General features: G+C 40.4%; 1 protein-coding gene across 3 annotated transcripts; it reads right to left on the bottom strand.

The window, feature by feature from the left end:
* Positions 1-256: 256 nt before the first annotated feature.
* Positions 257-27,879, bottom strand: LOC133661323 (muskelin). Of its 3 annotated transcripts, none has more exons than XM_062064449.1 (19): positions 27,774-27,879; positions 25,165-25,234; positions 24,927-25,069; positions 24,665-24,753; positions 24,480-24,589; positions 22,413-22,605; positions 22,226-22,342; positions 22,017-22,082; positions 18,822-18,934; positions 18,533-18,745; positions 16,727-16,948; positions 16,530-16,659; positions 13,470-13,617; positions 9,565-9,679; positions 8,416-8,555; positions 6,631-6,733; positions 6,503-6,557; positions 2,438-3,793; positions 257-2,164 (listed from the first exon to the last, which is right to left on the bottom strand). In XM_062064449.1, exons 1-18 carry the CDS (start codon positions 27,851-27,853, stop codon positions 3,672-3,674), a joined length of 2,229 nt encoding a protein of 742 aa, XP_061920433.1. In that variant the 5' UTR covers positions 27,854-27,879; the 3' UTR covers positions 257-2,164; positions 2,438-3,671. The 3 variants fall into 3 exon arrangements, with proteins under 3 accessions (XP_061920433.1, XP_061920432.1, XP_061920435.1); XM_062064448.1 differs by having other exon boundaries at positions 2,471-3,793; XM_062064451.1 differs by having other exon boundaries at positions 2,471-3,793; positions 22,265-22,342.

Below are 27,879 nucleotides of genomic sequence, written 5' to 3'. Positions count from 1 at the left end.
CATGTACACACACTATATATATGCTGTATGTGATGCATGTACACACTGTATATATGCTGTATGTGATGCATGTACACAGACTGTATTTATGGCTGGTTTGCTTGTACAAGTGAACAACAGGGGTCTGACACACTGGAAGCTCTCACATCTTTTGCAAATAAAATGTATTTTTGTCACCAAACCAACCTGTTTTTTGAAGGCAATGCTCCTACGTGGCCACAGGAGGGCAGCACCAAGCCAAGAATAGAAGAAAAGCTGAAGAAAATACAATCTTTATTCCTTATGTACATTACATACAATGCAATACTACAAGGCCATGGAGAAGTGCTGGCACAGGTGAGGGCAGCCCACTTCTCCACAGAGAAGAATGAGAGGGGAATTTAAGGAAACCCCGAAAACAGCATTTCATATTTGGCATTGTTTTGAAACAAAGGTGCTTTAGTTTTTTTTACAATATGATTATTTCTGATAGCTTTTGCAGACAACAAAACACCAACATGACCAGTGTTAATGCAAAAGACTAGTATTCATATTACAGTCGTTACACCACTGACGCTTAAAGCCACACTGAACAGAAAAGTATAACAGTAGAGGGGTTATATAGTTATCATTTTGTCAGAATAAAGTGAGAATATGACGATGAGGTTGTGAAGTCAGAACTTTACCAGTCTTTTGTATTTCATCTTTACATTTAGTGAGCAACATTCTAACATTTGTGACACTGAATTTGATGAGGAATAATATTGTTTACAAAAAGTAAACATGTATTGTCACTAAGGTGTCATTTATTGAGACCAATACAAGGAAACATTTTTTATGGGAAAAATACTCAAGTCATTTTCCTAGTAGAAATGATGAGAATTTCATTGGTTGCAATATTAAGACATTATGTATTCTGAAAAGAGGTTAGGGTTAAGGTTTTAGGGGGAAAAGTCTAAGACAATACAAGAAAACATTAATGATATTATCGTAATAAACTCATCGTGACAAAATAATTATGAACAGCCGTTTCTGACAAAATAGTCATAATCTTACAGGACGTCAAGAAAAAGGCTGTATTCATAAAAGGAAAAGTTTGTAACTCAACTATGGAACGGGCTTTTAAAACAACAATATTGTAGGAGGAAAATTGTCATTTTACGTGTCTAAAGTCTGAATATTGTATTGTCAGTATTAAGAAAAGTCCCATTTTTTAAAGAAGACATTTTACCACAAAGCGTTGTCATGATTTAACGAGAAAGAAAGGAGTCTTAATAACATTATTAGAATAAAAATACAACCTAACATAACAAAAACTGTAAACATGAGAACAGTCACAACAACAAAATAGTAAAAGGTGGCAGGTTTGAAAGAAGCTTCTAGTTTGAGGTCAATTAACGACGACCGACTTTAGAAAGAATCCTTTTCTGTTCAGTGTGGCCCAAATAGTGTTTCAATAATACTACAGTACCATCAAAGTATTATCTGCAGGGTGAATAAAACCTGCTACAATTATTCACACAACTGATTTATTGGCAGCATGGATCCCAACTCTTATTCAGCGCTAGTGAGTGAGGCTGGAGCATAAAAAGTCATATTTGACCAAAATATATCTCTGTAATGTTCTATAATCTGAAGGTTGGATCCAAATAAATTGATGTACAGTCGTCCCTCGCCACATGGGATTGTATTCAAAACTTTTTTCAAGCATTAGTTAGACCTAAATAAGCATAAACATGTCAAGACTACAGTAGTATTGACATGTTTTATTTATATATATATTCTACAATTTTTTAGAGCTACATAAGCATAAACATGTCAAGACTACAGTAGTACTGGCCAACAGATGAGAGTAAACCACTGTTCAGTATGCTGGCCACTGATTGGCTCAGCCTCAAGCAGCATTACTAGGTTGGATGAAAGAGTGTAATATTTTGTGACTAAAAAGCTGTCAAATTGTTCATTAGAAGGTTGATGAATGATATGTCCGGAGCCAATTAAGAGCGATAAGCGAGGGAGTAGTTATGTGCACAAAGTAGCATCCTGGCACATGGAATATACATTATTGGACTGTTGCTTGGGATGCAAACGCGGCATGACGGAAATGAATGGTTTCCAAACAGTAGGCGGAGAACACACATGGTAGAACCTACAGACAGTAGGAGGAGAACACACATGGTAGAACCTACAGACAGTAGGAGAACACACATGGTAGAACCCACAGACAGTAGGAGAACACACATGGTAGAACCCACAGACAGTAGGAGGAGAACACACATGGTAGAACCCACAGACAGTAGGAGGAGAACACACATGGTAGAACCTACAGACAGTAGGAGGAGAACACACATGGTAGAGCCTACAGACAGTAGGAGAACACACATGGTACAACCTAAAGACAGTAGGAGAACACACATGGTAGAACCCACAGACAGTAGGAGAACACACATGGTAGAACCCACAGACAGTAGGAGAACACACATGGTAGAACCCACAGACAGTAGGAGGAGAACACACATGGTAGAACCTACAGACAGTAGGAGGAGAACACACATGGTAGAACCCACAGACAGTAGGAGGAGAACACACATGGTAGAACCCACAGACAGTAGGAGAACACACATGGTAGAACCCACAGATTGTAGGAGGAGAACACACATGGTAGAACCTACAGACAGTAGGAGGAGAACACACATGGTAGAACCTACAGACAGTAGGAGAACACACATGGTAGAACCCACAGACAGTAGGAGGAGAACACACATGGTAGAACCTACAGACAGTAGGAGGAGAACACACATGGTAGAACCTACAGACAGTAGGAGGAGAACACACATGGTAGAACCCACAGACAGTAGGAGGAGAACACACATGGTAGAACCCACAGACAGTAGGAGAACACACATGGTAGAACCCACAGATTGTAGGAGGAGAACACACATGGTAGAACCTACAGACAGTAGGAGGGGAACACACATGGTAGAACCCACAGACAGTAGGAGAACACACATGGTAGAACCTACAGACAGTAGGAGGAGAACACACATGGTAGAACCTACAGACAGTAGGAGGAGAACACACATGGTAGAACCTACAGACAGTAGGAGGAGAACACACATGGTAGAACCCACAGACAGTAGGAGGAGAACACACATGGTAGAACCTACAGACAGTAGGAGGAGAACACACATGGTAGAACCTAGAGACAGTAGGAGAACACACATGGTAGAACCCACAGACAGTAGGAGGAGAACACACATGGTAGAACCTACAGACAGTAGGAGGAGAACACACATGGTAGAACCTACAGACAGTAGGAGGAGAACACACATGGTAGAACCCACAGACAGTAGGAGGAGAACACACATGGTAGAACCTAGAGACAGTAGCCTGCTAGCTAGCACAGCTTCCATCCACAAGACACTTTTCTACATGGATGTATGTCATCTACTGCTAGGAGAGGGTGGGGGTCTTGAACACTAACAGTTGTTGTTGGTCAGAGAAATACCTGCTGTCCTTCACTCTCTCTCTGCCCCGTGTGTGTGTGTGTGTGTGTGTGTGTGTGTGTGTGTGTGTGTGTGTGTGTGTGTGTGTGTGTGTGTGTGTGTGTGTGTGTGTGTGTGTGTGTGTGTGTGTGTGTGTGTGTGTGTGTTTGGTAAGGTGGAGGAGGAGTCTGTCTTGTGAGGGAGGGGCTAGAGGGTGATGAGGTCCACCAGGTTGCCCTTGGGCGGCGTCATGCTGTCAGGGAAGAAGTTGACCAGGGTGTCAAAGAGCTGAGTGCGCTGGGCGTACGTCTGGTCCATGTCGGAGAACCCTGAGGGGAGCAGCCAATCAAACAGCTTGAAGGAAACAAAATGTCCACCAGGTGACAGCCTCACTCTGAAAACATCTTCAGACTTTCCTTCACTTTTTAAATGTACACTTTCTTATTTGATGATGTTCTAACTAGAACTACAGTCTGTTATCACACATCATCTTATTTGATGATGTTCTAACTAGAACTACAGTCTGTAATCACACATCATCTTATTTGATGATGTTCTAACTAGAACTACAGTCTGTAATCACACATCATCTTATTTGATGATGTTCTAACTAGAACTACAGTCTGTAATCACACATCATCTTATTTGATGATGTTCTAACTAGAACTACAGTCTGCTTTCACACATCATCTTATTTGATGATGTTCTAACTAGAACTACAGTCTGTAATCACACATCATCTTATTTGATGATGTTCTAACTAGAACTACAGTCTGTAATCACACATCATCTTATTTGATGATGTTCTAACTAGAACTACAGTCTGCTTTCACACATCATCTTATTTGATGATGTTCTAACTAGAACATGTTTTCCTAGTCTGTAATCACACATCATCTTATTTGATGATGTTCTAATTATAAATACAGTCTGTTATCACACATCATCTTATTTAAAGATGTTCTAACTAGAACTACAGTCTGCTTTCACACACCATCTTATTTGATGATGTTCTAACTAGAACTACAGTCTGTTATCACACATCATCTTATTTAAAGATGTTCTAACTAGAACTACAGTCTGCTTTCACACACCATCTTATTTGATGATGTTCTAACTAGAACTACAGTCTGTAATCACACATCATCTTATTTGATGATGTTCTAATTATAAATACAGTCTGTTATCACACATCATCTTATTTAAAGATGTTCTAACTAGAACTACAGTCTGCTTTCACACATCATCTTATTTGATGATGTTCTAGTTAGAACTTGTGTTCCTACAGTCTGTTATCACACATCTTATTTGATGATGTTTTAATCATAAACACAGTCTGTAATCACACATCATCTTATTTGATGATGTTCTAACTAGAACTACAGTCTGTAATCACACATCATCTTATTTGATGATGTTCTAACTAGAACTACAGTCTGTTATCACACATCATCTTATTTGATGATGTTCTAACTAGAACTACAGTCTGTAATCACACATCATCTTATTTGATGATGTTCTAACTAGAACTACAGTCTGTTATCACACATCATCTTATTTGATGATGTTCTAACTAGAACTACAGTCTGTAATCACACATCATCTTATTTGATGATGTTCTAACTAGAACTACAGTCTGTTATCACACATCATCTTATTTGATGATGTTCTAACTAGAACTACAGTCTGTTATCACACATCATCTTATTTGATGATGTTCTAATTAGAACTTGTGTTCCTACAGTCTGTTATCACACATCTTATTTGATGATGTTTTAATCATAAACACAGTCTGTAATCACACATCATCTTATTTGATGATGTTCATTTGTATTCACTGCTTTCTTTAAAAAGCAGGGGGAAAATCAATCAAATTATTGGTGACAAAATGGTTGCTTTTATTTAGAGGCCATATGGCCCAGGCCTACCAAGTTCATTTTCATCAATGAATGAATTGATGGCCTACTACAGTCGCTGCCTTTCCATGCACTAAATGCGTCTGATTTCTCAAATAGTTGAGTATTTTCACACCTACATGTGAAGTGTCCAGTAATTCCACTATTGGTCATAGTCATGAGCCTCCAGTACACTGGGGGGCGCTTACTTCAGTCCTTTTCCAGTTGACCTATGACCTAACACCAGCCATCTGTGGATCCTTACAACTTGTTTGAAGTGATATTGGCACAGGTCTCTAATGGCTATGTTGATGTTAAATACAAATGATCTTCAACATGACACTACTACAAAGGAAGAGGAGTTGTTTTCAAGGGATGCTTGGACAAAGAATCATGGAAACAAAACTTTAAAACGTTTCAAAGTTCATTCATGAGGTTCTGTGGATTGATGGAAGGAAAAGAGCCTTCTTGTTCCGATGGATACTGTTGCAGAGGAAGTTTGCTATGGTTGTGGATTATCTTGTGGAATACAGAGTTATTGTTCATCAGTTTGGATTGCAGTGTGAAGAGGTTTAGTATTCACCTTGTTAGATATATTACCATGGGTTTCCTTTGCTACCTTCTTAAATAAATCTGTTTCTTCTTTCCTCCCATCCATGCACTTGAAAATGTTCTGTTCTTTTCATTTGTGAAGCAAATAAACTTTCTCCTCTTCATGACAATTGCTATGTTTTTATTGAAAGGTATCTGCTTCAGGGTTCAGAGAGAGGATGTGAAGGGTCCCCTCCAGAGGTCTGCTTTCCAATGTCATAATCCAGGTGTGTAGTGCCATTTTTCAAAAACTGAACACGATCGGACAAAGGTGTCTCCATGGGCTTATTTAAAACCAAACTCTTTGAGAAATCAGACTAACTTAGTGCATGGACACGTACTGAGAAGTGCCATCATTAGTGTAAAAGCCAAGAGTGGGGCTTACTGAAGGGTCTCAATGCCAGGATGAAGACAATTCCAATCCACTATTGTGCTACCTTGGACATATCATTTGCAAACATGATTTTAGCCTATTTGCTACTTAATCACATGCAATTGTGCAGCTCTCTTCCACTATTTTGTCAAACATGTGAAATCAGATGAGAGACTCACCAAGGGGGATGAAATCGTTGCTGGACTTGAAGAGAGCCGAGGGCAGGAGCTGAAACTATATTGCAACATCAATATTATCAACTGTCAGCAGAGAGACAATAGAGCACAATAAAAGGCCAATCCAGAACCTCTTTAGTCTCCTGGGGGTCTGTGTGGTCCACAGTGAGCGAGAGGTCATCTTGCAAGTATTTGAGCGCGCTCAGTGGCTCAGATTGGGCTTTCTCTTGGAACCTGGCAGAGCAAAAGACACGCTGCAGTCCTGACAAATCATATTTCTGCGGCCCACAGTGAGAAGACCTACACAGTGTTCCCTCCTTTAACGCTGGGGTTACCTTCCAAAAAATACCCGCTTTAAGTGAAATCCCTCTAGAAGAAGTTGATTTTTTTCATTTTGTTCATTATATATTCTTTTCGTTTACAGGTTGTTTTTGTATATGTTTTTTTCCGTTTACAGTCCTGTACAGTATATGTTTTTTAATTTCTTATATGTGTTTTAAATCTGTAAAACCCCTAACCACACACTTTTCTCAGACAGGCATTAACATTTTCTCACATTTCTCTCGTTTAAACACTCTCAAAGTTCAAATCTTGGTGGATTTAAACAAATAAGTACAGTACACTACTGTATTAAACAATGGAACCAAAGATTAAAAGCTGTTTTTTAGGGCTCTAGGTAGGGCTGGGCGATATGGCCTTTTTTTAATATTGCGATATTTTAAGTCCATATCGCGATACACGATATATATCTCGATATTTTGCCTTAGCCTTGAATGAACACTTGATGCATATAATCACAGCAGTATGATGATTCTATGTGTCTACATTAAAACATTCTTCTTCATACTGCATTAATATATGCTACTTTAAAACTTTCATGCAGAGAAGGAAATCACAACTAAAAAAAATCACTATTTTTTTCATACGGTGTTAATCTGGAAATGTTTGCCTCGGCATTTTGATGGTGTGGCACCGAACGGAGATGTTGACATGCGGAGTAAGCACTCTTCATTCTCTAGCAGGCGACTTTTGAAATGATGCTACATATTAGCATGTAGTGCTACTTTTTATAGCAACGCTTTTGACCCACACTTGACAAATGACGGTTGTCTGTTCGACACATTCCCACTTGAAGCCAAACCACCGCCAGACGATGGACCCCCTGCTGTTTTTGGGGGGAATTAATTCTTCCTTCAATTGTTACCAGATTCACACCTTCTCTCTCTCGTATTGCCACTCGCACGGCTGCGCTAGCATCACAGCTAACGTTAGCCATGCTGCTACCTCTCTGCTGCGTGAGGGCGTGTACGTATGTGACGTATGACGTGACAGTATGTGACGTGTGTAAGAAGGTGCGCTTGCTGTCTGTGAGAAGGAGACACAGGAAAGAGCGAGGAGAGCCTGTAGTGTAATGCCCGCCGCTAAAAGCAACTGCGTGAGAACGTATACTCCAATATCACGATATAGTCATTTTCTATATCGCACAGAGACAAACCCGCGATATATCCATATATTGCCCAGCCCTAGCTCTAGGATTTTTTTTTAAATCATAAAGCCTGCAGCATTTCCACACATAACCAGAGTCACACAATCTTTTTGGGCCTTAACTCCTGCGCTTTTGGCTTCGTCCTGCATTATAAAGGTGCAAGAGGGCATTTGTTTCCAAATTCTCATCCATATTAAAAACTTGTTCAGAACGATATCCCCCCAGTGTGCATGAATAAGATTGATTGACAATGGTCAACAGTCCTTTAGCGAATCAGGACGCAGAACACAATGCGCGTTCATACACTGTAAAAAAAAAGCATGTGACACTGTAAAAAAATGAGTAAGAGCGAGGCTGTGTAAAGTGAAGCGTGTTGTAGCGAGGGAACACTGTCGGCGAAAAGCATTCCATCCACTGGGGGCTCACAGACCTGTACTTCCTGATGAGGTATCTGCAGTGGCGGAGGAGGTACTCCTTGGAGGGTCGGCACAATTTGAGCGACCAGAAGTCATCCAGGCGCATCTTTGGAGAACAAGATTTCCCTGGGTTGCCGCCAAACAAGTAATGCACCTGAGAGCGCAAACACTAAATAGTTCAGAATCATGCAGAGTTGTCACATGCTGCTTTTTCTGCAAATACAATACTTCAGTGTGTCTTTGCATGATAGCTAACAAAGGAATATACCAACTTTAACCACATAGGGCTGCACCATTTAGAGAAAAAAACCTCATTGCGATTTTTCTCTCCAAAATTGCTATCTCTATATTTTATACATATAAATGCATTCTTGTCTCAAGGTGCTGCACATTAGAACATTTCCATCCGTTAACTTCTTCCGCTAATCCAAGGTCGTGTCACGGGGGCAGCATCCCAAGCAGAGAACCCCAGACTGTTCCATAATTTTGACTTTCAAAAAAATCTTTGGCTTTATGCAGACAGACTTAGTTAGACTCAGAGCTTGTGTCAACATCATGCTCTTAAACTGAAGGAATAAACTATACAGTGATTATAATGTCATGTAATCATAATAGATCATAATAATGCAAGAAACAATTTAAACTTTTATTTCTCATTACTTTACCATTGTTTACTACTGTCATTGGAAGGTAAATAACAAAAAATAAAACAAACTCATCTATGTAAGCAAAACTTGAACTGGAAGTGCATTTTTTCCCCAGTTGGAAGAACAAGGTGTTTGTGTTTATTGCTAACACGGCATTCTCGCTCCTTCGTACGTGCCCATCCCATTAGAAGCTGAAATATTACCACAAAGGAAGGTTTTTTTCTCCTAATTTTGGTCAGAACTTCTCACTGGCGAGTAGGGAGGCTCTCTGTCCGTGCGTCCTGTGTGCTCTCCGCCCACCGAGACAAAGATTGTGGATGACTGAGAAGAGGGCTCACTGTGTTTAGTTAACAGTAGAATTAACAACACAGAGTGAGACCTCTTTCTCTTTGAAGCGAAACATCAACAATTTTGATTGGCCAACATGTCTGTCACTCACATGCCGGGAGAAAAAAACCCCTCTTCCTCTTCAATGATTGATGGCAGTAGTTAAAAGCTTGATGAGGAGCAGGTTACCTTGTGCATCTCGTCGTAGACCAGCTGGTGTGCAAAGCGTGGACACGGCTCCTCCTCCTGCAGGACCTTGCTGGGGTTTTCTTTCACGACTTGGTCGTTCTTGTACACGCAAGACCTTGGATGGGTAAAAATACAAGACTTGGCACTTTGAATACAGACTTGTGAAAGGTAACATGGGTGATAATAAAACCAACAGCAGTTTGTTGACATGGTCATTTGTGTATATTTGTATTCTTTTGATGTTACCTAACAGCTGTTATGGTCCTTTTGTTGTATGTATTGACTATATAAAACTTTTGTAAATCTTGCTTATAATAATGGCTTTGGCATTTTGATAGTGATACAATCCAGGTTATTAACCAATATGCTTTTGTTTTGAAGCCCACCTAACAGGAAGTCACAGTGTGCACATATGGATATTGTGTAACCAGACAGTAGTTATGTTGCACTTTCACACTGCCTAAAGATGATTTTAATCTACATTTCAACACTTCCTGGCGGTGCCAGATTGCATCATAAGTATCTTTGGAAAATGTACTTTGTTTAAAAAATATCTTGAAGTTGTTACTGCTAGTTCTTTTTACAGACAGTCGAAAATAACATGCTACAAATTCACTCGGTCACATCATTAGGTACACCTGCAAACTCTCAGATTCCGACTGAGCATGAAAAAAGCTGCTTCATGCAGCATTTACGTCACACGTGGGTTTTATTCTGCGCATGCCAAGATTAGATGAAAATAATACTTTATCCTACCTTTTGTGTTTCCTCACTACCTGAAGCAGAGGGGGAGGAGCTTTTCTCCCTTTAACTGCGAGCTTTAGTTAACGTCCAAATAAGTACATCCGCCTGGCTTTGACATCACAGCAATGTCTCCTCTTAAAGGTATTGAATGTGGCACGTCGCCACGGCTTTTTTTTATTACCGACACACCTTGAAAATAAGGGTTTTTTTGTACTTGAAAACAAATCAAAGTAATATAATGTATTGTAGCCCCCAGCAGAAATCACACAAAGTCTGACGCCATTTTTTACTTTTATTACAAATCTTATGATAACAAACAACGGCACAATTCCAACAAGTTTTAACACTTTGGTCTCCTTGAGTCTTTGCTTCCCCGCCGGACACACAACAACATTTCCTCATTCTCCGCCAATCACCTGTCAGGCACGGATGGTGTGTTTGTAAACATGGGAAATCCAATCCAAACCACACGAACATAAAACATTAACATTAGCTGATCGTTACAGTATGAGTTCATTAATGTAGCATATTATTTGTGCACTTTCGACAAGTGATTTACCGACAACTTGACCACTGAATAAAGACTTTTATCACCGAAAACCGCACTACCAAAACCGGAAGTAAACAAAACGCACGCCATTGTCTGGAGCGTTGTCAGCATGTCTGTGATTTTTATACATATTGCAGATATCTACAAAATGTGCAAATATTAAGAGGACAACGGCAGCTTTTAAGAAGAGAAAATCCAACTGGAGCAACCGTGCTACGCAAGTGTGACTGCAGCCTCATTAGTCAGGGACATGTCAGTCTCTAAACACGAGTACATTCCATAACACCACCAGAAGAAGATGCTAGATTTGTTGCTAGTTGTTTTTCATTTAAAAAAGTCTCTGAAAGTCTGTAAACACTTGAAAAAATCCCAACAAAGTACATTGTATAAAAAGCAGCAACAAATGTAAATATGGCAAAACGATTTAAAAAAAAAAATATATATATATATATGTTAATACTAATTAATAATAACAGATTTGTGTTAGGATGTATGTATACATTAATTGAGCCTATTTAAAGAAAATCATATTGTCAGAGTAAATTATGCAAATTACTCAATGGCGTCAAGGTGACCACGCCCCCACCGCCACAGTTATCTTGACAGTCTCGGGGAAACCCTGCCAGACTGCAAAACCCCGCTAACAGAGGCATCCAAAACAGCGTGCAAGCTTTCGCCAAAAAGCATGAACCTTATGATGTGATACTTTGGTGGTGTTGACCACCAGTATCCAACTTTGTAACAACATTAATAAGTCAGAAAAGACCACAATCATCATAGGTCCTATTTAAAGATATTGATCAAGTTGACAATACAATCAATTTTCCCTAGAAATGACCCTGTTGGGCTTTGAACATTATGTCGCCAAAGTGGTGAGCCATGTATGTCTACCTTTTTTAGTCATGAGAAGAAGACAGTGAAGCGTCATTTGATGAACTGTCCTGGACATAAACTGAACAGGTCAAATGTCATTCAATCAGCAGCATTAGTCATCATGTCCTGATTGGGACAAGACACAAAGAAATAAGCACAGAGATGGCTGACTGCCATGTGTGACTGTGCCCACACACAGCACCAACATCATGGAACCAGGATGAGGTACCAATATCCTCAATCCTGTGTACACCTTTTTGCATCTCATTGCCCATAACTGTAGTGCGTTCAAAGACCCTTGGTTAAAGTTTCGAACAGAGGCGTCACTCGGTTTTAAAGACATGGTGGTTTTAATAATTGTATATTAGTCACAACAGTGTATTGTTATAATAATAATAATGGATTACATTTATATAGCGCTTTTCTAGACACTCAAAGCGCTTCACAGAGAAGTGAGAAGCCATCATTCATTCACACCTGCTGGTGGTGGTAAGCTACTTTCATCATTCATTCACACCTGCTGGTGGTGGTAAGCTACTTTCATCATTCATTCACACCTGCTGGTGGTGGTAAGCTACTTTCATCATTCATTCACACCTGCTGGTGGTGGTAAGCTACTTTCATCATTCATTCACACCTGCTGGTGGTGGTAAGCTACTTTCATCATTCATTCACACCTACTGGTGGTGGTAAGCTACTTTCATCATTCATTCACACCTGCTGGTGGTGGTAAGCTACTTTCATCATTCATTCACACCTGCTGGTGGTGGTAAGCTACTTTCATCATTCATTCACACCTGCTGGTGGTGGTAAGCTACTTTCATCATTCATTCACACCTGCTGGTGGTGGTAAGCTACTTTTATCATTCATTCACACCTGCTGGTGGTAAGCTACCTTCATCATTCATTCACACCTACTGGTGGTGGTAAGCTACTTTCCTCATTCATTCACACCTGCTGGTGGTGGTAAGCTACTTTCATCATTCATTCACACCTGTTGGTGGTAAGCTACTTTCATCATTCATTCACACCTGCTGGTGGTGGTAAGCTACTTTCATCATTCATTCACAGCTGCTGGTGGTAAGCTACTTTCATCATTCATTCACAGCTGCTGGTGGCAAGCTACTTTCATCATTCATTCACACCTGCTGGTGGTAAGCTACTTTCATCATTCATTCACACCTGCCGGTGGTAAGCTACTTTCATAGCCACAGCTGACCTGGGGTAGAGTGACGGAAGCGTGGCTGCCAGTTTGCGCCTATGGCCCCTCCGACCTCCACCCATCGTTCATCATTCATTCACCAGTGTGAGCGACAATGGGGGCAAGGGTGAAGTGATTTGGATGTGAAGAGGCGGGGAGCGAACCTGCACGGCCGCTCTACCCACTACGCCCTATGATTATTACCCATAGCAGTTCATCTCTACTTCACTTACAAGAATTAGTTGAATAGTGACAGGTTGTACGTTTATTTCAAGTCATATTCTGGTCACTTCTATTGAATTTGTTGGCACTTTTTGAGGAAATAAAACTACCTTTTTGTTAAACAAATGCAAAAAATGTTGTCTGAATGTTAGTCCCATCTTTTAAATAATGACTTTTTTAGTGCATGGAAACAGATGAAGTGTGTGTTTATGTAGGGTGGGATGGGCGGTTCCTTAGTGGAGGGTTAAGGAAGTGCTGGCGGTTTTGAATTCTGCTCAGGCATAGAGAGGGTAGTCAGCGAGTTTAGAGTCCTACCAGTTGTTACGGGCGATGTCGTAAATCCAAAAAGAGTTGCGGACGTTCTCCTCGCGTTTATCTTTGTCCTTACTGAGGCCTGACAGGACGTGGATCTCGTTGAGCTCGGGGTCGATGGTGGCTCTCTGGGTGAAGCCGGTCATTGGCACTAAGAAGCAAGGAAGCGACCATCATTATTCAAAAGTACAGCACACTAGGTATGAAAAAGATTCAAATAAGCTGCATTAATTATTGCATTTTTTCCCACAATGAGAAAAAAAACTAAAACAGCAAGCAGCAGACGAGCAAAAACAGCCTGGCGCCATGGCAACAAGCGCAGACGCTCCGCATGCAAATTCATCCTGATTTTAACGGCCTTTATTTGCAATACGTCTTTACGGTCAATAAATACTTTTCATAATTAACACATAAATACAACTGCTTCATTTATTAATAATAAGCCTTTCCAGCATGCAGAATAAAAAAGCGCGTCAGGGACACAAGACAGAGAGCTCCATCGATTTAGCTTCCGCTAACAAGCTCATACTCAACACCCTGTGGGGAAATATATCTTTACCCTTCTAAAGTGCAACACTGTAAAGACTTCATTTAGGATTAAAAATGTATATTCAATTCACACTGTGGGGGAATTTACCCTTCTAAAGTGCAACACTGTAAAGACTTCATTTAGGATTAAAAATGTATATTCAATTCACACAAAATATTTGCAGTTACATTTGAAGAATTTGTATTTATTATATGTATTGTATTTAATGCAATTTTAGCTAGCGACAGATGAAGTCTTACTGTGTTTTTAATGCTACGGTAAAAAAAAGAAATGATCAGACTCAGTTGCAAAAACCCATGTGTTATATGCTAATCGTTCTAGTAAATAAATATCAAATAAAAAAGTAGCATTCAATGTTGTTGTTTATGCAATGGCACAAATAATTCAATGCTATGTGGGCGTCTGCCAACATCCTAGGCACTGCCATTGTGCCACCCACACTGCTTTAAACATGTTTCATATTGTAAAGGGCTTTAGAGAAAAAGGCTATATAAATATAATTCATTTCACTTGTTTGGACTGTGATGGATTAAAAGAGGGTTTCCCTAACCTTGATTGAGGAAAAGGTCCCACAGGTCAATTATAAAGTGCATGATGTATTTGTTCTGCCTGTCACTTTGAATATCAACATAGATACAGTTTGTCCAAAAATGACTTATCAGAAAACTTCCACTAGATAGACTAAGTAGAGGATGAATTACATTTGGCAACCTTCCATTAGCTGCATTCATGGCATCCAGGATGCTGCTGAGAGCCATTTATAGGCCAGAGAGAAAGTGCTTCCCGTCTTACATTAGCAAGTGTCCAGATTTGTTGAAGTCCTCTACCTTGCAGACGCAGAGAGTGAAGGCTTCTAACTGCCTGCAATGGCAATAAAAGCGGATTTAATGTTCACTATCACGTGTCATTGTGATGCAGGGGAAGGCAACACTTTCCGGAAAAACAACATCTAATCAAAGCATGAACAGCCGTTTGGTTGGGCGATGGAAAAAGTATGCAAACAGTGACATCAAGTGGCCAACTGACGCAAAGACGCTCCTTATTGCTTTGCAAGGCCAACACTGACTTTTTGAATAGGGACAATTTAACCTACATTCCGGACAATAAGCCGCTACTTTTTTCCTACCATTTGAACCCTAAGGCTTATAAAACGGTGCAGGTAATTTATGGATTTTTCTTTGCTGACGGCCATAAAGCAAACAGTTTTCATTAAACACATGCGAGGTGGTTCGGGCATCTGGTCAGGATGCCACCCGAACGCCTCCCTAGGGAGGTGTTTAGGGCACGTCCGACCGGTAGGAGGCCGCGGGGAAGACCCAGGACACGTTGGGAAGACTATGTCTACCGGCTGGCCTGGGAGCGCCTCGGGATCCCCCGGGAAGAGCTGGACGAAGTGGCTGGGGAGAGGGAAGTCTGGGCTTCCCTGCTTAGGCTGCTGCCCCCGCGACCCGACCTCGGATAAGCGGAGGAAGATGGATGGATGGATGGACATGCGAAGACACTGAATAGGTGTGTTAGTGTTTGTGCTACGGCGCCATCTTTTGGACGAGTTGGCTCACTGCAGGTGCTGCTGGGTGAATGCCTACAAGTGTTTCCTGCTGTTCAAAGCTTTGGACCGGAAGTAGAAGTGGCGTTCTGTCTTCTAGCCGTCCATAGCGTTTCTACTCGTATTGATTCTTCATTCATGACTCCAAGCAACGTTTGTAAGGTTTACAATATAACTAAAACAATTCTTACTTACTAAACCTTCCCATGTGTGATGTCTGTAGGAGTGTTTTCATGAACATGCTATCGTAATGTAATGACGCTAGCGTTGTGAGCATTCTCTAATATGATAAGGTTTACGAGTGTCTGTGTTAGTATTATTATCTTACACTGACATTCTTTTTGTATTGTTTCACTTTCACAAATTCTTCAGTAAATTCAGCGTGGAGTTATTGAGTCTGTCAAGCTGATTGGAGAGCTAGCTTCCGCAGCTAGTGGGTCCATGACCATGACTTCTGTTTTGTTTGATCGGCCGTTTTACTGCCGTGTTACAGACACCATTTGGAAATAATTAAGGTATGTAAATTAATTTACAAAATATTTCTGTGTAAATAACTCATTTTACAATGTACTATATATCTGCGGCTTATAGTCCTAATATATGGAAAATAATGTTTTTCTTCTAAAATGTAGTGGGTGCGGCTTATATACCGACTGTATTTTCCAGACTATATCCTATAGTCTGGAAAATACAGTATTTGTTGTGTACGTAGTTATCAACGGAGGCCTCGCCTGGTTTTGAAGGACGATTCAAATAAATAGTATATCAGTCTTTGTCATTTGCTAGATGTGTACATCAGTTTTTGAATCATGCATTTTAAATGCGTATTCTAAGTTACAAGGTTTCACTCCATTACACATTTTTACAGTGACCAAATTAAAATATTCTTGAATTGTGGGTGATTTTAGACCCAATGTGTAAAATAAAAATGGAAAAGGTTAGTGTAGAGAAAAAAAAGGTATCTTACCCATGCCCGAGTCCTTCTTAGTGCCATCAGATATGATCTCCACATGGTCCCCGTCCACGTCGTAGCTGAAGAAATCATTGAGGTAGGTCTTTGACCTCTGACCGCCAAACACATAAAGACAGCGGTTTCTCTGCCAGAGAAAATGTGATTAACATAGAGGATTCTTTCCAACAGACCAATATGTCTTCCAGATTTACAGTGTGGAAGAGCATGCAGTGTCCAATACGGGACTGGATGTCCTCTGGGCCGGCGTTGCAGGAGTCTTCCCGCAGGAGGCTCCACGTGCCGGCTTGGCAGTGGTAGGCGTAGAGGCCGCTGAACTGGGGCTCGGACGTGCGGCTGTCCTCCACGCTTCCGTTGCACGTCAGTATGCGTCCGCCGAAGGTGTAGATCATGTGCTTTTCAGAGTCCATACACATCTTAGGACAAAATGAAGGGCAATATGATCATTTCACCAACAACTGCTTTTACTAAACAATCACATGACCCAGAGGCACTTCTGGGTTCCAGGCCATGGTCTGGAGCCCCATTAGGCTACTGTTTATTTCCCTGAATCAGCGGAAATGTGGGCGTATTTGGAAAGGTTCAGAGGCAAATATATAGGCGATCATGAAAAAATACTTCAAATGGGATGGAGTGGATTTATACGCTCTAAAGAAAAATACTTTTTGAAAAGATTTCAAGCATTTATCACCACCAAGACGTTACTGCTTGCTACAACCTCACTTTATTTGGATTTAAAAAAGAAAAGATTGGAGGCACATCAAGTCTGAGGGGTCCACAAATTAAATATTAATCAGTGAAAGACAAAGTTGGATTTATTGTGCATTGAGTGCTGCTGTGATCGTGACGCTAATGAGAAAGTTTGTTTGCAGTTGATTTCCTGCTACAAATCTTAGTCTCATCTACAATTCATGTCTGCAGTTATTTTCATGCTGTGAAGTTGATAGGCTCCAGCACCCCCGTGATCCCAAGAAGGATAAGCGGTAGAAAATGGATGGAAGTTGATATTTTGTCTCATTATTTAGGTATGGATGCCCCTGTTGTTCTGCAATGTTTGCTAGCGATATCACGATTCAGTATATGCTGTTGAGATGTATTCATCTCCTTTATTAATACTATTAAGGATAAATCAACTGGATTGCTTCACAGAAGCTTTCTCAAACAAATCAAATATTCAAACTTTTTACAAAGTGATCACTGCAGACACCAGCATGGTCCGATTGTATTCCACAAGATGATGAAAGTGATATTTTTAAGAGACTTTTCCTTTTATTTCCTGACTTTATTACCGTTATGACTCTATGAAAGTTCTTTCCTATCTCTATTTGAACGACTGGAACAGCTATACGACATTTTCTGCTCAAACTCTACACTCACTCTCACTTGTTTGAATGCTACGCTCAAGCTGCTTGACCACCGTGTGGATTAAGCCGCCAAGAAGAAAAGAGTTGATAAAAGCGTGAAATCTCATCATCAATGCCCTTAATGAATTGTGTTGATTCTACTTGAATGATGATTTGTCCCACATATGAAGAACCGCTGCCAGGGACTTTGCCATATCTTCTCCAAATGTTTCTTCAATTCTACAGACTATTTGTTTGATATTTTAATGGCAATGTGCAAACATTAGGGATGTCCCGCTCAGCATTTTTGGCCTTCAGACTTCGATTCAATCCCCTTTCGAGTCCGAATTTAGACGAGAAATTATAGAAGTGACAATGTTTTGAGGCAAGTAGCTAAAGTAAACACAATAACACATTTTTGAGAGGCTTATCTTGTTATGTTTAGAATGTGCTAGTATTGTTGTAAATTTGAGGTATTGAATGTGACGTACAATTGTTCATAGCGAGTCGTGCACAATAACTAAACAAAAGCTACAATCAAATCATGAATGAAATGTCGACTCTAAGCGTGTATCTCAATCTCAACTAAGGAAAATATTGGCCCTGATTGGATGATGGACACAACAGCAGGTGCAGAAGAGTGCTGCACTGAACTACCTGGTGGTCGAACACTAGCTTGGGCCCTCCGTCCGCCGACGTGTCCTCGCTCAGGAGTGTCCAGGTGTTGACGTGGATGTCGTAGCGGTAAAAGTCACTCTTCAGGGACTTGCTGTTCCTCACGCTGGAGTCCAGGTAGCGGCCTAGTGTGTAGATCTGACGTCGCTGGGAGTCGATACACATCTTGTGGCAGGAGCGGGCGCTGGGACCGCTCTGAACGGCGCACAGGTATGGCTTGCTGAAGGTGGAGGGTTAAGGTGCATGTTGTGTGTGTGGGTGACTCCATTACCTCTTTCTCAGTGTCCCTGGAGATGCACACCCACTGGTTTTCCTGCACACTGTAAGCCCAGAAGTCAGCCAGGTCCTGTGTGCCGTCCCAGCCCCCAAAGAGGTAGACCGTCTCTGTTGAACACCATTGGAAAAATGCTTGATAGATGGCAAGCGTGACAGCGCCACCTGCTTGAGGCTATGCAGGATTCAATCACCACACATTATCCGTGCCGATATTTGGCATTTTGTCCTATAGCAGTAACAATCTTCTTCTTTTTTTTGTTTTTGTTTCACAACTACAACAGAAGGACATCAACATAGTATTTAAAAATATGTATTAGTCAAGTAGATGGTTATAATCACTGTTCAAGCATGTGAAGAGCGACCCACTTCCTCTTGTGTTGCTCGCTTCTACACGCTATATCTCTTCTGCTTAGCTTGCAAATCTTCCTTTTTTTGCAGGACATCCAGTTTTTGTCCTTCTTTCAGGGGCTGTTTTACCGGTTGCGCTTTGTGTGTTTGGTTACTGCAAGGAACAATCCTCCATCTGAGTGTGGGCTCATTAAAAGGAGCGTGGAGAGTTTCACGTTCTGTAATTCAACCAAGTAACGCAACAGAGATGGACGGACAGAAAAATCTCAGCTTTGTGTACATATCCTGACAAATATGAGATGATTATATTAGTAAAGAAGAGCAGGCAGCAGCTGACACATTCTCATACTTTCTGTAACATCCAGGAAGAAATGATGTCAGCCATCTTGAAAAACATCTCAACTATAATCTACGTGTTTTTATTGAAATGTTGACAATATTTAACGAGGAAACCTTACAATGTATTAAATCTATACAGTGTTATAAAATGGAGTAGATGAGTTATTATGATAATGAATGTGAAATGTATTCATATTTTGACCAATTTTCCCAGGTGATGTTCCATATTTTGAAATCAAATGTTGATGTTCCTCTGAGACACACCTAATAAAGGTGTTTGCTGTGTTTCATTTAGCAGCAAAACACAACATCAAACTTTATGTCACTACTGGTCCAGGCCTTCCTAGAAAATAATAATAATTGTCCAGATGTTTACTGAGATGTCTATCAGAGGCATACAGTCATGGAGCAGAAACTGTGACACCTATTTAACATTTAAAACTGCACTGAAGCTAATCAGACATGCACACACAATTAGATTATTCACAGGTTTTTTTGTTTGTAGTTTGTTTTACTTTTTTTGTCCAAGGTCTGTGCTTACGGTATGCTTGTAATGTGTAATGTCTTGAGATTGATGTATTCTTTTGTATCATGACCTGTTGAATGTTTACTGTATTACTACCTGCCTTAGGACAACTGATGAAAATGAGCATATTTACATTGTTGCTCTATGTTGATGAATATGTATTGTCCCAATTCAAATAAATAAATACATCTAATACTCATGTTTAAATAATGAATATCACCTCCACATATGGCTTACAGGCCTCCTTGACTACTAATAATCGGTTATTGGCCCTAAAAAAAGCCGTCAGTCGGTCTGTAGTAGGTATCAGGTCCTTGATGATGTGTGACACTTCAAAAGCGACCATCTAAGATGCTCTTCTCTCAACAGTGGAGCAAAGAAGACGATAGTTTCCTCATGTTTGGTGCTGACACATTAATCCATCCATTTTGTACCGCTTGTCCCTTTGTCTATTTTGTGTTCAATGACTGAGAACGGTACGTGCTTAGCAATGTCTCCTAAGTCCCTCTGTCGCACATCTAGGGCTGGGCGATATGGCCTTTTTTTAATATCGCGATATTTTAAGGCCATATCGCGATACACGATATATATCTCGATATTTTGCCTTAGCCTTGAATGAACACTTGATGCATATAATCACAGCAGTATGATGGTTCTATGTGTCTACATTAAAACATTCTTCTGGGGACGGCGTGGTGTAGTTGGGAGAGTGGCCGTGCCAGCAATATGAGGGTTACTGGTTCAATCCCCACCTTCTACCATCCTAGTCACGTCCGTTGTGTCCTTGAACAAGACACTTCACCCTTGCTCCTGATGGGACTGGTTAGCGCCGTGCATGGCAGCTCCCACCATCAGTGTGTGAATGTGTGTGTGTGAATGGGTGAATGTGGAAAATAGTGTCAAAGCGCTTTGAGGTAGAAAAGCGCCATACAAGTACGACCCATTTACCATTTCTTCTTACTGCATTAATATATGCTACTTTAAAACTTTCATGCAGAGAAGGAAATCACAACTAAAAAAATCACTATTTTTTTCATACGGTGTTGATCTGGAAAAGTTTGCCTCTGCATTTTGATGGTGTGGGCGTGTGGCACTGAACGGAGATGTTGACGTGCGGAGTAAGCACTCTTCATTCTCTAGCAGGTGACTTTTCAAATGATGCTACATAAATAAATGATAAATGGGTTATACTTGTATAGCGCTTTTCTACCTTCAAGGTACTCAAAGCGCTTTGACACTATTTCCACATTCACCCATTCACACACACATTCACACACTGATGGCGGGAGCTGCCATGCAAGGCGCTAACCAGCAGCCATCAGGAGCAAGGGTGAAGTGTCTTGCCCAAGGACACAACGGTGTGACTAGGATGGTAGAAGGTGGGGATAGCAGTAATGCTACTTTTTATAGCAACGCTTTTGCTCCACACTTGACAAATGACGGTTGTCTGTTTGACATATTCCCACTTGAAGCCAAACCACCGCCAGACGATGGACCCCCTGCTGTTTTTTGGGGGAATTATTTATTCCTTCATTTGTTACCAGATTCGCACCTTCTTTCGCTTGTATTACCGCTCACACGGCTATGCTAGCATCACAGCTAACGTTACCATTCTGCTACCTCTCTGCCGCGTGAGGGTGTATACGTATGTGACGTATGACGTGACAGTATGTGACGTATGACGTGACAGTATGTGACGTGTGTAAGAAGGTGCGCTTGCTGTCTGTGAGAAGGAGACACAGGAAAGTGCGAGGAGAGCCTGTAGTGTAATGCCCGCAGCTAAAAGCAACTGCGTGAGAACACATACTCCAATATCACGATATAGTCATTTTCTATATCGCACAGAGACAAACCCGCAATATATCGCGCATATCGATATATCGCCCAGCCCTACGCACATCAAACACTTCCTGTCAGAATACCAGCAGGAAGGACAAAAGGAAGAAAAAAAACCAAGTCATTGCAAGTCTTTCTCACCGGTCTGGACGTCAATAACCATCTGATGTCCTCCCCTCATCCCTGGCCTGTTGTCGTCAGCATCACCTGCAGAGAGCAGAGGAAGGCGGGTACAAGGACAGCATGTGAGCGTGGATGCAAGGAGGATGGGGAAGCCACACCCAAAAGGAAGGCAGCATTGTTTCAGCTACAAAGCTTGGACAATATACTCTTTCAATAGATGGGCTCACTGTTCACGTCGTCCCTGTTGCTTTCTTGGGCGCTTGTACCTTTGTTGCATTTGGGGATGATCTGACTCCACCTGGGCTTGTACTCCTGCTGGCTGATGTACTGGTTAAACAAACCGTCTGGCAAGGAGAGAAAAGAGTTGATCATCACCACGTCAAGTGGCCATGGAGCCACCGCCGGACTCTTCACCTCTTACGGCTTTGTCTATGAGGTCTTCGCAGGCGTCGAAGTCTCCTTGCAGCACCAGTCGCTCGTGCAGGTGGGTCAGCATCGGGTGTTCAAGTGCGATCCGGGTCTTCTTCTGCAGCGACTCAAAGGCCTCGGTGTAGTTATGCTGACGGAAGTGTTTGAGGCAGAGGCGGATGGCTTCCTGTTCTCTGTACTGCAAAGGCAGGAAGACACTTCACCACAGAGTGGATGGCTGCACGTGTGTGTGTGGAACAACAAGCCCACTTGTGCCTTGACAATACCCAAAATTGGTCATGATCCCATTTAATCACACTTTTGAATGGGAATTAATTAGGGATGTCCGATAATATCGGACTGCCGATATTATCGGCCAATAAATGCATTCAAATGTAATATCGGAAATTATCGGCATCGGTTTCAAAAAGTAAAATGTATGACTTTTACAAACTCCGCTGTGTACACGGACTTAGGGAGAAGTACAGGGCGCCAATAAACCCTAAGGGCATTACCTTTGCGTGCCGGAACAGTCACATAATATCTACGGCTTTTCACACACACACACACACACACAAGTGAATCCAATGCATACTTGGTCAACAGCCATACAGGTCACACTGAGGGTGTCGTATAAACAAGTTTAACACTGTTACAAATATGTGCCACACTGTGAACCCACACCAAACGAGAATGACAAACACATTTCGGGAGAACATCCGCACCGTAACACAACATAAACACAACAGAACAAATACCCAGAACCCCTTGCAGCACTAACTCTTCCGGGACGCTACAATATATACCCCTGCTACTCCCTACCCCCTAAACCCCCCCCCCCAACCTCAACCTCCTCATGCTCTCTCAGGGAGAGCATGTCTCAAATTCCAAGCTGCTGTTTTGAGTCATGTTAAAAAAAATAATGCACTTTGTGACTTCAATAATAAATATGGCAGTGCCATGTTGGCACTTTTTTCCATAACTTGAGTTGATTTATTTTGGAAAACCTTGTTACATTGTTTAATGCATCCAGCGGGCATCACAACAAAATTAGGCATAATAATGTGTTCATTCCACAACTGTATATATCGGTATCGCTTGATATCGGAATCGGTAATTAAGAGTTGGACAATATCGGAATATCTGCAAAAAAGCCATTATCGGACATCTCTAGAATTAATCATGATTAACTAAAGGTTATTAAGAATCATTTGAATCCACTTAAAAAGGGCCCAACAGTTGGACACAAATGCAATTTTATTGTCAAAATGTCAACATTTACTTGAATGCATGACATTATTTTGGTAAAAGTTAAGTTTGTCTGGGGGTGTTTGGAAGTGAACTTTGTCTCCTTACTCATCTTTGACTATGTGCAGTCAAAGAGTCATTAATACTCTCATGTGCTTGTAATGCGTGTTGGGGGCAAGTTTCTTGAAAACACCTTGGTCTTGTCTTGTTTTGTTTTCCTCTCGGTTTAGGATGCTAAGAGAGCAGTTTGTTGGTTCAAGGTTCACAATGAAATATCTTGGTGGATTTACATAAGTTTAGATTGGGCTATGTCCTTTCTTAATAAGGGGAAATACATTAATGACTCTTGTTTTCATGTTAGCATTTAAGCTAGCGAGCTGGCACCAGTCAGTCTGTTTATCAAAGTGCAGTTATTAATATCGGTTACCTCATTTGAATCCAAAGATTGGGGTATGGCCTCTCTTAATAAGGGGAAATACGTTAATGACTCTTGTTTTCATGTTATAATTTAAGCTAGTGAGCTGGCACCAGTCAGTCTGTTTATCAAACTACAGTTGTTAATGTCCTTTTTTACCTCATTTTAATCCAAAACCGTAATACTGGAGTTTTACCACGGTTATCAATACAATATTATTGTTACATCCCTAGTCTGCTGCTAAATTACGGTCCTATTATCGTTGATATGCCAAATAATGTATGGTTATGACTGGAGGCTGCTAAATGTATTGTGATACGGATGTTGGTCCGCATCACCATGACATGTTTCTAATGTCCATGTCAAGACTAATTTCTTTTGAAGCTGATGGTGAAGTTCAAGTGTCTGACCTTGCTGTACCAGTTAAGGCAGGGCTGCACCACATCTGGATCCTCAATGCCATGTAGCTCAATGTACCAAATGCTGAAGTTGAAACTGGGCCCCCATGACATCAGAGGCACTGGGGGACAAATGTACTTGTTGTCAACAAAGTTGGGAAGTACAAGCGCACAAACAAGAAATCCCTTCTTTTTACCTATTTTGACAAATCTGCAGGGAAACATTTGCTCGTCAATCTTGTGCTTTAAGGTGAAAGTTTCCTTGTTGTAGTCGTTTTTAAGGCCACTGGTGGAGGGGAAGAAAAACAGAGGCCACTCTTTCACAACTCCAACTGTCGGATGTGAGGACTTCACCCACTTGCTAGTAAAATTGCTTAACATTCAAACAAAAGCATATTTTTCTCATTGCCATCTTTTTCTTATTATTATTCCATTTAATTGGAAGCAGCGCGACCTCACCTGGACAAAAGATCCGTCATGTTTTCTTCACTCATCCCACCAAACACTTTGAATTTCTTCAGGTTGCAGACGTGCGTCTTCTCATATTTCCCAAAGGTGATGCTCTGAACAATCGCAGGCCTTTCCAGTTTCAAGACTAAAAACTGTGCAGCAAGACAGACAGTTTGCATATCAATTCTCACAAACGGCAGAAATCACAATGTGTCATTTTACACCATTTTAATGAACTTCACTTTACCTGTGGAGGGTAGTTGCTCTCAGAAGACCACCTGGAGGACTGATCATTCGGTTTGTCCACCAAAATGTTCCTATACGACATTCAGAATAGAAACAAGTAAAGCTCTTCAGACATTACACAAGCATTCATTCAAAGTTCTCAGATTGAGAAGATTGTAAAGAAGGTCAAATTATAACAACCATGCAGGCCAATAAAGCTGATTCTGATATCAGCATTGAAGCAAAATGCTTGGATAAAACCGCAGATTACAGCATCGGAGCAAAAGTTTCCAATAGACTTACTGACAAAACTTAAGCGAAGAAAAGAACAAAGCAAATCTATACAAACAATGTTTAATGTATTAAATCGACTTTTTCACAAAATAGATCATGTTACAATCAAATGAACAGAAGGAGAACCTTCCTACACATATGTCCACAAAGGGCCCAATTTAGCCAGATGTTATATTTGACCATAACCCAAATATATGTCAGGTAAAACAGGCATAAATTATTGTTTAAATCATCTTCCAGAGATTATTTTGACCGATTGTTTACAAGGGGCAGTGCAGTGCATTGTGGGTAGCTGACAGTCGATAGTAGCAAAGGTTCACATTCACGAGAAAAGACACTCGTACATTAAATGCAACTTGATGTACGGATACATAACTTGCAATATGGATACATAACTTGATATATGGATACATAACTTGATAAATGGATACATAATTTGCAATATCGATACATAACTTGCAAAATGGATACATAACTTGCAATATGGATACATAGCTTGATATATGGATACATAACTTGATATATGGATACATAACTTGATATATGGATAGATAACTTGATATACGGATACATAACTTGATATACGGATACATAAGTTGATATATGGATACATAGCTTGATTTATGGATACATAACTTGATATATGGATACATAACTTGCAATATGGATACAAAAGTTGATATATATATATATATATATATATATATATATATATATATATATATATATATATATATATATATATATATATATATATACATAGCTTGATTTATGGATACATAACTTGATATATGGATACATAACTTGCAATATGGATACATAAGTTGATATATGGATACATAACTTGATATATGGATACATAACTTGATGTATGGATACATAAGTTGATATATGTATACATAAGTTGATATACGGATACATAAGTTGATATACGGATACATAAGTTGATGTATGGATACATAAGTTGATGTATGGATACATAACTTGACATTTGGATACATAAGTTGATATATAATGATAAATGATAAATGGGTTGTACTTGTATAGCGCTTTTCTACCTTCAAGGTACTCAAAGCGCTTTGACAGTATTTCTACATTTACCCATTCACACACACATTCACACACTGATGGCGGGAGCTGCCATGCAAGGCGCTAACCAGCAGCCATCAGAGGCAAAGGGTGAAGTGTCTTGCCCAAGGACACAACGGACGTGACTAGGAAGGTAGAAGGTGGGAATTGAACCCCAGTAACCAGCAACACTTCGATTGCTGGCACAGCCACTCTACCAACTTCGCCACGCCGCCCTCATATGGATATATAAGTTGATGTATGGATACATAAGTTGATATATGGATACATAACTTGATATATGGATACATAAGTTGATGTATGGATGCATAAGTTGATGTATGGATACATAAGTTGATATATGGATGTATAAGTTGATGTATGGATACATAACTTGATATATGGATACATAACTTGATATATGGATACATAAGTTGGTGTATGGATACATAAGTTGATATATGAAATGTTAATTAGCAGGTTTGATGGCTAAAACAAGGCAGTTTACAACATGAACTTGCAAGCCGGCTGACTGCTGCGTTTCGGGAAAGTTCCAGCGATACTAATATGTGAAATGTGTGGGGAAATAAATGTCAACAATTCGATACTAATATGTGAAATGTGTGGGGAAATAAATGTCAACAATTCGATACTAATATGTGAAATGTGTGGGGAAATAAATGCCAACAATTGTGTGCTTGGAGAAGGAAAAGTCAATAAAAATGAAGCCATGTTTACAAAATATGTGAAATGTGTGGGGAAATACATGTCAACAATTCGATACTAATATGTGAAATGTGTGGGGAAATAAATGCCAACAATTGTGTGCTTGGAGAAGGAAAAATCAATAAAATAGAAGCCATGTTTACAAAATATGTGAAATGTGTGGGGAAATAAATGTCAACAATTCGATACTAATATGTGAAATGTGTGGGGAAATAAATGTCAACAATTGTGTGCTTGGAGAAGGAAAAAGTCAATAAAGATGAAGCCGTGCATGTCGCTACTTCTGCGTGATGTTAAAATGTCAGAAAGACAACAATGACACAACGCAGTATAAACCACAATATCTCTTCATTTATTAGCATTCAAATGATGAACCGACAATATTATTTGGAAACGATAGCGGTTAGAAAGCAAGAAAGTGGTTGGCTAATGCTAATGCTAATGCTAATGCTAGGCCAGTTAGCTCGTAGGAAGGCACAATGGCGATGACAAACATTTGAATTGAATGCAAATACCGGACTAACGAATGTGAAAATGACTCACTCGGGTAAATATGTGGAGGAGTAAGAGCTCCATTTAAAAAGGCTGAAAGTAAGAACTCTGCTCTCTGGAACGGCAGCCATCTTGTTGCAGGAAACAAACAAGCAGG

The sequence above is a fragment of the Entelurus aequoreus genome, linkage group LG12, assembly GCF_033978785.1.
Source record: "Entelurus aequoreus isolate RoL-2023_Sb linkage group LG12, RoL_Eaeq_v1.1, whole genome shotgun sequence".
Classification (NCBI taxonomy): domain Eukaryota; kingdom Metazoa; phylum Chordata; class Actinopteri; order Syngnathiformes; family Syngnathidae; genus Entelurus; species Entelurus aequoreus.
The sequence above is the reverse complement of the archived record's forward strand: the minus strand, read 5'-3'. Positions and strand labels throughout refer to the sequence as shown.